This window comes from Brachionichthys hirsutus, chromosome 21 (genome assembly GCF_040956055.1).
Source record: "Brachionichthys hirsutus isolate HB-005 chromosome 21, CSIRO-AGI_Bhir_v1, whole genome shotgun sequence".
Lineage (NCBI taxonomy): Eukaryota > Metazoa > Chordata > Actinopteri > Lophiiformes > Brachionichthyidae > Brachionichthys > Brachionichthys hirsutus.
The window spans coordinates 6,866,606-6,880,932 of record NC_090917.1 but is presented as its reverse complement, the minus strand read 5'-3'; the positions used below and the strand labels follow the sequence as shown (position 1 = coordinate 6,880,932).

The following is a 14,327-nucleotide window of genomic DNA, read 5'->3' as shown; positions in this document are numbered from 1 at the left end:
TTTCATGTCCCCTTCCTCCATTTGTTTGTTTTCCTGCTCATCGATGTTACCATCTGCCTGTGCTTGCTAAGCTAATTGCGATTGCAGCACCGTGAATGCTAGATCTCTCGATGTGTGTGATTTTTACAATTCTTTAGGAAGTGAATTTGTGTGTTCTCATAGATTGCTTTGAATTCTGGTGCAGGCTTTTAGCTTTGGGGTTCCCTTAGCCTTCCCCCCCCCCCCCCCCCCCCAGTGCCATCATCAGGCGATCACTTTAAATGTAGGCTTATTGATCAAATTGGCTAACACTGCTTTTCCTCCCAGAGGAGAACAAATGGCCATGTGAACACCGTTTGTCTTCATTTCTCTGTAACTCAATACAATACCTACATTTTCACAAACAAGTCATTCCATCTTTGGATGATAATGGAACACATCTCTTGAGACACAGCTTTGAGCTGACATTTCAGCATTTTCAGTGCTGATAATCTCAAAAGGGTAGAGCATTTCCAGGAACTAGTCGTGCATTAAGAATTTAGAGATTTTGCTTGATTTTTAAAATATATATTTTTATTTTGATGTCGTCAGCAAGGTACTTAAAGAATAATTTATTTACAGCAAACATCATTTTAACTGACCAGTCATTCACACAAGGGCTGGAGGAGTGGTCCACCTTTTTGTACCAGCGAGGTGAGAGAAGACGATGGTATGACGAATGGTAAATCCAAGATTATCAGGCAGAGATTATTTTCATGTTTGATGGATTGCTATGTAAATGATGTAAATTGTATATCGCATATATTCGAATGGTTTCAGCGTCTAACTCCAGAGTTTGACCTTCGCAATAAAACTATTGTCTGTGCCAGATGTTATTTTGCATAGCCTTTTGTCGGCAGAAAAAAAAATGAAGGTGCAGAACAATCAGTCTGGTCTCTCCTCTGCAGTGGAGCTGCGTCAGGCCATCATGGCCATGATGAACAGGAAGGACGAACTGGAGGAGCAAAACACGTACGTCGAGATGGATTCTCCTTATCTGCTGCTTGCATGCAAACACACACACGGGCGAAGAGAGACACACACACAGTCTGGAAAGAGATATCGAGTGACCTTTCTGTAAAAAATTGTGCCGAGTGGTTTTCTTTTTTTATCCTCTGCCGACTTGGGGGCAGGAAATTGTTTTTGTTATTTTGGTTTTTAGCAATAAGTCACCAGGATCCATGATTTATACATTTAACAGCTGAAAACAGAAGAATCTAACAGAGTAAACTGCATTGTTTTCTGCTGTGATGATCAGTTCCAGCTTCATGTTTACACTCATAGAAACGTGAATCATCAGAAACGATCTTCTGCCAAGCCGTTATTGATTTGTTAATAGTGAGGTGTTATTTGATATCTGATAAATCACAGATGTGCGTTGATGATTTTGTGGTGTATATATACAGTATATGTATACAAACACGTATATATATGTGTGTGTGTGTGTGTGTGTGTGTTTATATGTGTGTTTATATACACTACTGTTCAAAAGTTTCAGGTCACTTAGAAATGTCCTTATTTTTGAAAGAAAAGCAGTTTTTTTTGTGTACTTATACATATACTGGTATATGTTATTTATGCAATTAAAGACTCTTTATAAAGTGCATCCCATCCTCTTTATGCAAATAACCACCATGTCATTATTTAATGAGTCTAAATGTAACGCTTCATCAGGGTGTCCAGACATGGCATCTGCTCAATGTGTTGGACAGGTCTCTGCGCAGCCTGTTGGACGGCGAGATGGAGCACTCGGCAGGCCTGAGACTGGAGAGCGACCTGCTGAAGAAGAAGCTGGCAGAGCTGGAGGAGAGACACACGGCCAAGGTCCAGGCGCTGGCCAGGTGAGGAACAGCTGGAAGTCATTTACACATGTATTTAATTCTGCCTGCAGTGTGGGGCACTGGAGCGTCACCAAAACATGCTTTTCTGACAGAAGACAACTGCCGCAGAGCACTTTGTTCTGTTTCTGGGAAATAAGGAGAGCTGATGAATTTGTCAATGGGAATATGTTGAACTATTTTGATATCTGCCATATTAATTATTTTCTGCTTCTCTAAACTACCTGAAAATAAGTGAACGCATTGCTTCTGTTGAATTTAAAAAATGATAAATTGGATGTTGAAAATAACTATTTATATTTTATAGTGTGGGGTTCATTCTTTTATCATCGGAATAAGAGACCGCTTTATTTGACAGTGCAAACTTTGCACCACGGTCTCCGTAAACAAAGCTGCTTCTTCTACCTCTCAATGTGTTACAAAGGTTTTCCTTAAAACTCCAAATATTCTGTGTCATGTTGGCCAACTAGGATATTACCATATAGACAGTTATGGGGAACATTTTCATATGAAATCAACGTTTCACCATTTTAAATGTTGTAATGCTGCAAGACTGCAGCACAAACATCGAGTAGAGGGTTTGTCTATCTCATGTCTGTAACTCGGCTTGACTAACTCCGTATTGCTGGTGGGAGAATCAAGCCGAGAATCATTCTTTCATCAAAGCCACACTTTGAATTAGATGTGCTTTTCATTCCTGATCATTAATATATCATAATATATAGGTGTTTATACATGCAGCAGGTGAAGGCTGGCATGAATCTGATCATTATTAGCTCAGTGAGGGTGAGTTTGACTACTTTTACCTGCTGTCTTATATTTTTCCGACACATCTACAAGTTCAAGAGAAAATTTAATCTGTCAACATTTTGCAAAGGCTTTAGGAACTCTGGAAGACCTTTAAACCAAGATTAAAGTTGATTTGTTTGCCATCTCATTCTCTGGAGGAAATGGATCCATATTTGTTCAGTTATCACTGCTAGAATCTGCTCCTCTGGATTGCTCCATGTTTAAAAGTACTGGAGGAAGCAGTCACCACAAGATGGAAATACTGTAATATGTCAAACTCATTTGGAGTGTTGCTTCTCTTTCAATAACACACACACTTGTATCCCAATGTGTGACCTCCTACGATCAGCCTAAAAGTGATCTGAATCAACTCTCCATGTACCTCCATCTGCCTTAAAGTCTTCAGTGAAGCCTTTATTCCTTTAAATAGAGAATTACTCATCCTTTAGCAGCCCAAACGGAAAGCTTCTGCTCACGTCGTGGCCCCCTATCATAAGTCAAGCCATCAGTTTCGATCGATCGATTCAGCGCCCCAGGCTAAGTGTGCAGGGACTTATGTTTTGAGGACAATGCGGCTGCCGACAAGACTGACAGTTTAATATATGATTTTAATGTTCACACGGAACGATTTAATAGACGATTAATGGCAGGCGAGTTGTTAGAAAATACAAGGACAAGGAATGAGGACGCTACCGGCACCGAATGCAGCTGCTGCACAATCAGACACGCAGAACCTATAGTTTGCCTCTAATTCTGAATTGCTGGTTCTCCTTCCATGCACAATCTGTCGATCAATAGCGGCTATAAATACCACTGAAGGAGCAGCTAGCCACTGAATGAAGGCTGGAAGCTGCCTGTAGCATTCAGTGGAAGAGGCTACTGGCAAACGGTTGCTATGTAGCCCACAGTTCTTCAGGATTTGCTTGCATTCAGGGTGATTTGGGAGTCAGTGAGCCTGAAATAAGAAGTGAGCAGGTGACACCTTAAAAGTACAAATAGAGGCTTAATTTGACCTTTAAAATAAATAAATGTTTAACATGCTCTTACTTTTACATGATGTCGCCAGTCATCTGATGATGATGAATATATTTATTAGATAGAATGTTAGAGCAGTACAAGTACAGTCACACAGTAGCAGGTATTACAGTACAAGTACAGTCAAACATCCTGTATAAGAGGAGCATTTCAAAAAAGCCTTGCAGTCTTGTTTCCATTGAAAGTCCTTCGTACATAATTCATCGACATTTAACAATACCAATAAAATAAATAAAGACACATAATATGTACAACGTAGGTGGAGAAAAAAGGGGGGGGAATTGTTCCGAGAGGGTCGTGATGACTGTCTCCGTTTCTGCCCCCCTGAAAGGTGAATTTTCAGGGCTGTTTTGAAGGAGGCCAAAGAGGTGCATGTTTTGAGGGCAGGAGTCAAACAGTTCCACCCTTGGGGGGCAGTATTGTAAAAGTATTATAGGAGGGTGTAATCAGGTTGTTGTTTGAGCTCCCTCTAGTATTGTGGCTGTGGGTGTCACTAAATCTGTGGAGGTGTTCCGTCAGGTATGCAGGGATTGAGGGGACTGAGGGCAGAGCTGCATTAACTATTTTAAATGCCAATCCCATTTTGAGTTGTTTCACACGGTCTTCTACCCGGAGCCATCTTAGGCTAGCAAAATGTCCAGGAAGAAGGTGGGTCATGGGCCCCGGATTGAGAAGTAGCCAAATGAGTTTGTTTTGGGAAGTTTGGAGCCTGGTTTTCAGGAACATTTTGATGTTGGAATACCAGGAGGTGCCAGCATAGTCAAAGAGGGGCTGAACGAGGGCTCCAGCAAGAGTCAGGAGAGCACTTTTGAGACATTCTGCCCCCAAATCTCATTCTTTGATTGACTTTTTTGATCACCTTGGTTGCCATACTATCACCAGACAGGTATTTGTCAAGAACACAGCCCAAATAGGTAATCTCTTCTTTACTCGAGATTACTGTATTATCAACTTTGACTTGAAATCTTTTACGTTTATCTCACTTAGATGCCTATTTTAATGCCTCTCCATGTACTTCTACTTTTATAGTAGAGCCGTGCCCAAACCCAAGGAAGAGCATGTGCTCGCCTGGAGAAGGGGTGGGTACGGGGGCGGAAGAGGATGAGCGAGCTGCCATAGATAGATTGCGGGTGACGTACACTCAAGCAGAGGGGAGTGGGCTAAAATGAGCTGTTGTTCTCCTACCAACTTACTCACGGGATAACGACATTGCTCAGACACCCCTATGTTCAGACAATTCGGCTGGTGACCTGCATGGCCCTTGGGACAATTTTGATTGTCCTCCGCGCAACACTCTTTACCAATTTGCGTTCTCGGCAAAGAGTGTCTGTAGCTAAACCCCGGCCAGACATTGATGAAGATGACTGGTTCTCTGCAGCCTTTAATAAAGCTCGGCCTTGAGAATGGTAGAGAACATTTCCTTCCTCGTGAATCTCCAGGAATACCCTTAGAGCTTGTTCTTAATTCTAGCCAGAAAAAAAGGGCATATCAGTGGAAAAGCCAGCGGAGCAAGCAGAATGAACACAGAAATTGTCCAAAGTTTGGGACCATTTCAAGATGAAAAAAGAGAAAACGTTTGCACTGTCAAACAGAGCTGGCGTACCATAATAGCACTGCATCGATGTTGTAGCACTTAAACTGGAAGCATCCAGCACATTTATCACCTAAACAAGCAGAAACCAGGTAAAATCAATATAATCAGCGAACGCAATGTATTTCTAGCTCATAAAACCGCAGAAGCTGACAAAAGACTTAGAAGGGCCTTAAAAACAGGACTATGCAAAATCATCTCTGCAATATTATGTGTGTATTCCACAAAAAGAATTTTGACTTCGAGAGAGTAATTACATTTAAAAAGTTGCTATCACATTATCCATCAATATTAATAATAATAATAATATAATAATACATTTTATTTAAAGGCGCCTTTCTCGGCACTCAAGGACAATGCAGGAATTTGAATACTCCACATGCTGGCCTTTTGAAAAGAACATTGACATAAGAATAATCTACAAGGGTACCTTACGCTATCTAATGAATTAATTCCTTAATTTTTTTTAGCTCTTTTGGTTTGATTTGGAACATTTTAGGACTTATTATATTAGATCCACAGCTCCTTTTATTTCACACCTTTTGCTGATGATGAAGAAACTCGCTAAAAATAAAAACACAAATGGCTTTCCTCAATGTCTAGCCCTAAAACTCAACCCCTTAAGGAACGCACACACACACACACACACCACTCTTTTGCCCTACAACTATTTCTTGTCCTCTATTTTGGACGTCATTCTGAAGATCAGAGCAGAAAGATGGGAAAGCAGCCAGTCAAGTGGGCTCGGGCCAGGAAGTGGTACCTCATCACTAGGAGAGAGGGGGCGGTTGGACAGGTGGTAGCATACGCATGCACACGTTGACACACATGCGCACAGACACGGAAGAAATGGCAGCAGATGCCTTCTCCATAGCTGGCAGAGCTGCCGTCTGGTTGGGCTGATCGCCGTAGAGCGAGCTTCCGTGAAGTTTCCCTAGTTTACTTGTTGGGAGTGTGTAGGCTTGCTGTTTTCTTTGTTTGGGAAGTCAATTATGTCACTCTACCCAGGGGGGCAATTCCACTTCAATGCTGAAGCTTTTACAGCCGAGCGCTGCACCCCATAGCCTTGTTGTGCCGGCGTGTGGATGTGTATGTATGTTTGTGAGCTCTGAGCATCGAGCCTTGTGCGTCACAAGAGTGTACGCTTCGAAGGTTTGTGTTTTCCCCCGAAGAAGCTGAGCTGCAAATTGCACTCGGGAGCATTACCCAGCGACCTAGCTGTCAGTCTCTGAAGGCTTGTGTGCGCCTCTCATTACTACCTCCAAACGAAACCGGATCGTACCTGAGGAGCAGCCAATTTAGCTGTTTATTGCACATTAAGACGACGACAGAGCACGAGATAATAAAGACCAAGGTGGGGGGGGATACAAGAGACAGAATAAAATGATCACCCCAGGGCTTCAACTCGTCCTAATTAATTACTGTGTAGTTTTAAGTTTCAGCTTTTTCCCTCAGACACTTTTCTCTCCCTTCAACAAAAGAACCCACATCGGCCCTTTCTTTCTAGGACTTTATTGACTTTATTTAAAACACACTCCCAAACAGCCGCATTTTCATACAGAATATTTATTTCTATCTTCGTTTCCTTATCTCTCCAGTGCACACTGATGTCTCCTTTGTATGAGCAATTCCCTTCTCTTTGCTATCAGCGAGGCGCACACACTGTTTCAGAAACTTTTATAAATCCTCTTGTGCACAAACGCGAGTCGTCGACCATCCTTGTGTCTCTCATGGATAAAGATAAGATGACTTCACCAGTTTTATTAATTAATATAGTTAATAGGCTTATCCTCTGAGCAGACATCCACACAATATTTCTGGGTCAGACTTTTCCTTTAATGAGAAAGCGGCTTGTGGCCTGCCCCATATCAGCCGGACAAAGGGTGCAACAGAGATGCCGAGCAAGGACTAAACTTCCACTCATTCATTTAAACTTTACTGTCCCTGAAGGCAGAGAAGACGCTCGCTGGAGTTTCAGATGAGTTTCAAACGCCACATTTCCGACGATCCCACGCTCACCAGAAGCAAAGCGACGCACAACTTAATGGGTCGCTCTAAATGGGAAAGGATCAACCGAGAGCAGAAGCTGCAGTTTCCAGCTACATTTTTGGGGTTGAGAAAATCGCATATTGCTGCCACTTCCAGTGAGCTTTGTAGTTAATCCTTCTTGCCTGAATAATAACTACACAGCGTTTGCAATAAAGGACTTTCCAGTGGTGAGTGCAGAACAGAAATTCAGCCCCGCAGCTGGCCGTGGATGGATATTTAATAGTGTACAACATTTCAAATGTATGTATGCAGTATAAACACTGTGTGTGCGCTGGCTCACTCACTACCACATGTATTGTACAGGAAAGGGTTATCCTATTTTGTTTGAGTCTATTTGAAACCCACAATATGTGTATATAAATGAAGGCGGGAATGAATGTCTTATGCTGTTGAGACACTGCAGAGCTTTCTTTTTAGTAGTTTGCAAGTTAATTACACACAAGGAGTCACAAGAAATACTGCATGTGTATTATACTATTGCGTGTTTCTGACCTGAGGGAGCAGGCCGAACAGAGGGTATATTTCACACCTCCAGGTCTGATCTAAAGTGAAAGTTGAAAATTTACTGTGAATGTTTTAGAGGGATGTTCCTTTATTAGCATCTTATTACATAGGTGTGATGTACACCTGATGCATTTTTCACAAATACATGTTTAATGTTTCACTTGTAATACACGTTTCTGTGTATCGATCCAGTGCATGTGGTTAAAAAGGAGTTTCTCCTACATAAATGATGTAATGCGCTAAAGTATTTATGGTGTTTATGTAGAAATGTTTCTGATCAATAAATATCAAAACATATTTGATGATCTGTAGCTGGAATGACTCACTAACTCCATTACCTTTTGATATCTGCTAATCTTCCTGACTACTGATGAGCCGTCTAGTCTCGACCAATCCTGAAGCTGATCAGATATATCGCAACACTTTTACTGTTTAAACATTTATTTTGACTTCCATATGGAACGATGTCTGCTTTCTTAAACGATGCAAGAAGCTGGCACATTACATCAGCAGAAAGCACTTCAATTTTGTGAGACATCGATCAATAATTCAACAAAATGTGTTTATCTTCGGGCTGTTGCAAACTGACACAACACATCATGTAGTGTTTGTCCGGAGAATCGTTGATTCGCAAGAATGAGATCGGCTGCAGAAAAACGCTTCTCTGAACAAGTATCCTTCAATAACAAGAGTTTTTAGGGGTGTTTTTATTGCTATCTTAAATGATGACACTTTAAACAGTTGAAATTACTTAGAACTGTAATATATTAGAACCATCTAAAATGCTAAAAGTTAAAGAGTGGATTCAAGGTGGTGACAATTATGGTAGAATTTTCATTAGTTCTCAGCAACGTATTATTGAATATTATTGAATTAGTATTTTCAACCACTATAAAATAAATATTATTCATATTAATACCTTGACATACGAGTATAATCGCTCGTATGTCAAATACATTTTTCCCATTTAAAATAACTAAAAACACTCAAATCAAAGCTAACAATGGAGAAAACGTTTTAAATTACAATACAGATACACACACACAATCATATAATACATTATATACAGTATTATATATATGCACGACTGTAAGCAGAGCTGCCCTCGGACTATCAGACCACGTAAAGATCCACCTCATCCCAGCGTACAGACGGAGACTGAAGCTTGCTCAACCTGTAGCGAGCACGACTAAGATCTGGACTAGCGAGGCTGTGGAGGAGCTCCGCTCGTGTCTGGAGACGACAGACTGGGATGTGTTCAGGGTTGCTACGGACAACCTGGATGAGTACACCGACACTGTGACCTCATGGATCAGCTACGCCCCCCCCCTCTCCCTCACAGACTGCCCTACCCCCATCTCCATCGTGGACTCCTTCTGCTTCCTGGGCCACCACCATCACCCAGGACCTCAAGTGGGAGCCGACCATCAGCTCCCTCATCAACTAGGCTCAGCAGAGGATGTTCTTCCTGCGGCAGCTGAGGAAACTCAAGCTGCCGACCCAGATGTTGGGGCAGATTTTATTATGAGATTAACTTTGAGACAGACGATATCGCTAATGGTGGTGAGCAGTGCGCTGGAGGAGGGAGGGGGAGGGGAGGGGGGAAATTGGATGGTACGTACACACTTTATTCTGTAATTGTACTTTACGCGTACATCCACTTGGACATCATAGTTATGTTGCTTTGTGTTCTAGGTAGCACCCTTCTGGTTGAGGATTGTACATATCGTCGATTTACTCCGCTTGTACTGGCATGCCAAATCATATGCGCAGACACCACCGCCATGCTTATTGATCATGCTTATTGATAATTAATAATGGTTATTAATTAATGCTTAATCTCCATCGTCGTCATGCGTTTTCTTGTCACTGCCATCCTCACCGCTCGCTTGTTTTGTACCACTTATAAGGAATACTCACAACCAAACTCACCTCAATAACGGGAGTCGTGCAGGAGACGAGTACGGAAGGTGCTGAATGCCTGAACTGAACGAGTGAAGTGCGCTCACAGCGCTCTGCCATTAAGTCTAAGATTGATTTTTTCCCCATATAGACATATTTGCTATTTTTTTAATAAGTATTTTAAGTGTTTGAGATTCAGCAGTACCGCACTTTATTACCATTCCACCGATGTTTGTATGATGATTCTTATTTCTTACTCCCATATGAATGTTTATTTGTTTCATTTGCTGGCTGCTTTCTGTATTGATTTTTCCTTTGTGTTTGTGGAGTTGTGGCAAACAAAGGTGTGAGTGAAAAAGCATTTTCTGTCAATTTTTTCTTTAAATTGAGTTCTTCTTCCATTTAAAGGACCCATATTATGAAAATATGATTTTGGGTCCTTATCAACCCCAAAACAGCAAAATAAACCATCCAGTCAATCCTTTGTAGTTTGGGTCGGACTGTAATCACTTCCTGAAACACGTCTGGAAGAAATCCCTCCCCTTCTGATGTCAGGAGGGGGAAATGTGCACAAAATGTGCATGCACATGCGTGCGTGCGTCCCTGTGTCTGCGCTCTCCTCACCGTCATGGTGACGAGGAAGCTGAGGCACTCAGTCATGCTGCTGTATGGCAGGTTTGTTCAGGCTGTTTGACACGGGATCTCATGGCGAATGGGATTTTCCAAAGTAGACGTTGCTGTCTCTGCATATAGCATTTTTGGTTTACGCATCAGTTTGCAGAAAGCCATGGAAAACCGTTTATTGATAACATTTTCTAGATGAATGGAAATTATTTCAAACTGATGTTACAAGGTTGAAAGACATTCTTTACATTCGTTGCACAATTTTACTGTGAGACTTCATTTAAAAGGCAGGCCTTTTTTACTCATTTAAAGTTTGAGAACAGGCTGAGAGCTTTTATTTTTTGCTCCAAGACCTTTAATCATTGGTTTTACCAGATAAAAGAGGGATACTGTGGGGGCCAGCTATCCTGAGGGGAACTCCAGAGGGAACCCGTTACCAGATGGTTCCGTTAGAATTAGACTTTTGCCCCTAAACCAAGGCTGGATGCTCTGCCTCTCCTGATGGAGTGGGCAGGCCGGGCCGACTCCAAAGGGCTGTATCCAACATCAGCCGCCCCAGCACAGGAAATGAAACTTCATCACACAGCATCTGATGAATAGAAAATTTAACTTTTAATGAAATAAAGCATTTGTTCGTTTTTATTTCCTAAATGATAATTTAGTTTGTTACACAAGTCCTCACAATTCATTCTTGTTAAATGTGTTACGACTCAAAATGCCTGTTCAATTATTGTTTGGAGGTCATTATGATATGTGCAAGCATCCCCCCCCCCCCCCCCCCCCCCCAATACACACATCTGATTGATTGTATCTGTAATTCATCTGAAGTGTATTTCTTGCGGGAACAAAGGTTTTGCTGCACTTTGTGCCACCCGTTGCTGGACTGGCTTTAATAGGATGGTTGTAACAAGTCAAATCACATCTCAGTCAAATTTCTCTCGGCCTCAGATAAAAATAATAAACATGTTTTTGTTTTCTTCTTTTCTCAGCTGTCACAGCTTGCTTCACTTTCGCTTTACTGCATGCTGTCACAACAGAGAATAAACAACTTCTTACTGACTTGTTGCCACTGTCAATGGTTTTCAGTATCTTTGTGACATTGCACATGGGAGCAACAGCTTTGTTTGTCTTATCTAGTCTGTCAGAAGTTACTGCAGCAATGTTTGACATTCAAAAGCCCGAAATGCTTGTAGGCAATGTATTGCAGTTTCATTGTGTGTGTGTGTGTGTGTGTGTGCAGGGAGAACGAGGTCCTAAAGGTCCAGTTAAAGAAGTATGTGGGAGCGGTACAGATGCTGAAGAGAGAGGGGAGCCAGGACAATGACGGTATCTCTCTCTCTCTCACACACACGCACACACAGCATCATTATAACCCAAAATTAGATTTCATATCAGGGTCCCAGTCCATTTCTTGTGTGCTCAAACAGAAATACTCACAGGTGCACACAGAATCAGGTCATCAGTTCCTGCCACATCCCTGACTAGTTGTGATGCATTTCTCAGGGTCTCTATTTTAACAGTTTGGGATTCTGACCGAGTGACGAAGCTTCTCGCTCATCTTTTGTTTTTTTAACTGACTATTTTTTGTTTTTGGGTACGTTTGACTCTGTCCCCTCTTTGCCGGGGGATGTAAACAGCGCTGCGTGTGAAGATAAACCTTCTATCAAAGGCAAATGCAATGAACACGGCAGATTACGGAAGGCCACATATTGGTAAATTGCATTTTTGGGGGATAGAAGGGAATGTGGTTATCTGTGACACCCTGAAGGGTTGTGTGTTTGTGACTTTCATTTGATGCTTTTATGACACAAAGAGGTTCTTCATAATATCAAGTTAATGATGTTTTGAGAGGGTGTGAGAACAAACAACCATTTGTAGCTGCAAGTCTTTAGTTTTTGTTAATGCAACATAAATCAGTCCTTTGAGTTCAATCTTAATGAGGCTGTCCTTGTTTGTTTTTACACCACGGCACAAAATACATAAATGGCCGTCTCGCCGTTATGGACTTGATTCCAGAACAGTGTTTGTTCCGCAAATTGCGAAACCCTAACACGTTCACACACTCTGCCAAACATGAAGATGACCATACGCACTATGCTTGATTAGGGCGATGTCATCTAGAGCAGTGGTTCTCAAATGGGGGGTACGTGTACCCCTGGAGGTACTTGAAGGTACCTGAGATTTAAAAAAAAAAATAATATTTCAAATAACAATTTAAAAAATCCTTTTTTAAACAACGAAGTCCTGGTTAAAGCGTAGCAGCAACGCGGCAGAAGGAACGGCGGAACAGGAGCCGAAGAAGGCCGAACCAGAGCCGGCAAAATTCAGGCAGTATTCAAAGGAATATGTGTTTATGGGATTTACGGCTACGAGCTGTAACCCCGCCATGGCTTTGTGTGTTTTCTGTGGGGAAATGTTAACTAACATTAGCACGAAGCCCACACATCTTCAGCGGCTTCTCCGGAGGAAACACGGTTGCCATGTCGGTGATGGTAAGACACCTGAGTGTCGTGGCCTCTGTGAAAATACGGGAGCTGAACACACAACTGCTGCTGCACACCGAAGGCGAGGACGTGGACAGAGCTCCAATCAAGTTGGTCATTGTGGGACATTTGGCCAATTTAATTCAAGATTTTCATTCCTACTTTCCTGACCTAGAGGAGAAATCTGCACAGCTGGATTGGGTGAGAAATCCGTTTTTCATGTCTGCAGCAAACCGAAGCGAGCTTCCCATCACTCGTCAGGAAAAGCTCCTGGAGGTGTCATCTGGCCGTGGCTTCCAGATGAAGTTCTCCACCTCCACATATTTACGTGAGACCTCCTTTTCTACAATGACTGTGATCAAATCAAAGCAAAGACACAGACTGTGCCTGGAGAAGAGCTTCGCCTCGCTGCCACCAAGGCTGACAAAGATCCTCACTAACATGTCCATGAAAAAGAACTCCCAATATTCAGTGTTGACAATTACATTTTTTGTCAACATTTAATTAATGTTAAAGATGTATTTTTTTGTGAAGAACTGTTTTAATTAAGTTCATGAATCCAGTGGGATCTCCGTTATTATCCCAAAAGAGGGCACTTTAAGTTGATGATTACTTCTATGTGTAGAAATCTTTATTTATAAAAGTTTAATTTTTTTTTCCAAATAGTTAAAGAGAGACTATTACAGATGAGCAATATTTTGAACTGTTATAAAGTGTAATAAATCAGAAACTGTTTATATAGTGCTTGCTGCATTTTACGTCTTTATGTCTTTTTATTTTTCAACCAATTGACCACAGAAGAAAGGTTGAGAACCACTGATCTAGAGAATGGCTCCCAGGTGTGCCCTTAGTTGCGTGGATACTCTCCAACATTCAGCCACCCGTTTTGCCGCTGGTGCCTCTTTTTCCACCCATCATTGTGACCGGGTCTCTGAATAGGAGGTGAATCAACCAATTAACCAAGCAGCTTGACACAAGTCTATATAATGACTTAAGATAATTAATTACTTAATCACCATCATCAGACAACAAAAGCTCGGCATTACTGCCAACAGCGCTCCAGTAGGCCTCACAGTTTACAAAAAGTATCTACCGTACATAGTATTTATCAGACACACAGTATAGATTGTGAAAGAATAAATAAGTAGACACAATAGACCGGCCCATCAGGGGCGGGTCTGTGGCTGAATCCTCAGTAGTTCAGCATGGAAGATCCTGAAGACAATGGCTGCGTTTTCGTGGACAACATTTCTTTAATCCGATCAGAGTTCTGGGTAGAATTGTGATCGGATGCACTGTGTTCATGGACCCTAAAAATATTGATCTGATTAGGACTTGCGTGTTCATGCATCACACTTTCGATCTTAAAAGATATTTTGACATGCGCGATTTATACCAAATATACCGGAAATAGCAGAAGAAGAAGCCGTAGCGACTTCTGTTGTAAACAAAACATGGCTCCGGCCTTTTCTGCTCGAAACGTCAGCGTTATTT

The 14,327-nt window shown here is 41.8% G+C and overlaps 1 protein-coding gene across 1 annotated transcript in view; it reads left to right on the top strand.

The window, feature by feature from the left end:
- The window catches only part of snx29 (sorting nexin 29), an 84,600-nt gene that overhangs the window by 12,099 nt on the left and 58,174 nt on the right, over positions 1-14,327 (top strand). Inside the window, exons 13-15 of the mRNA XM_068754891.1 lie at positions 927-990; positions 1,731-1,859; positions 11,591-11,676. Coding sequence (XP_068610992.1) covers positions 927-990; positions 1,731-1,859; positions 11,591-11,676 — 279 coding nt within the window. The remainder of the gene's footprint in view (positions 1-926; positions 991-1,730; positions 1,860-11,590; positions 11,677-14,327) is intronic.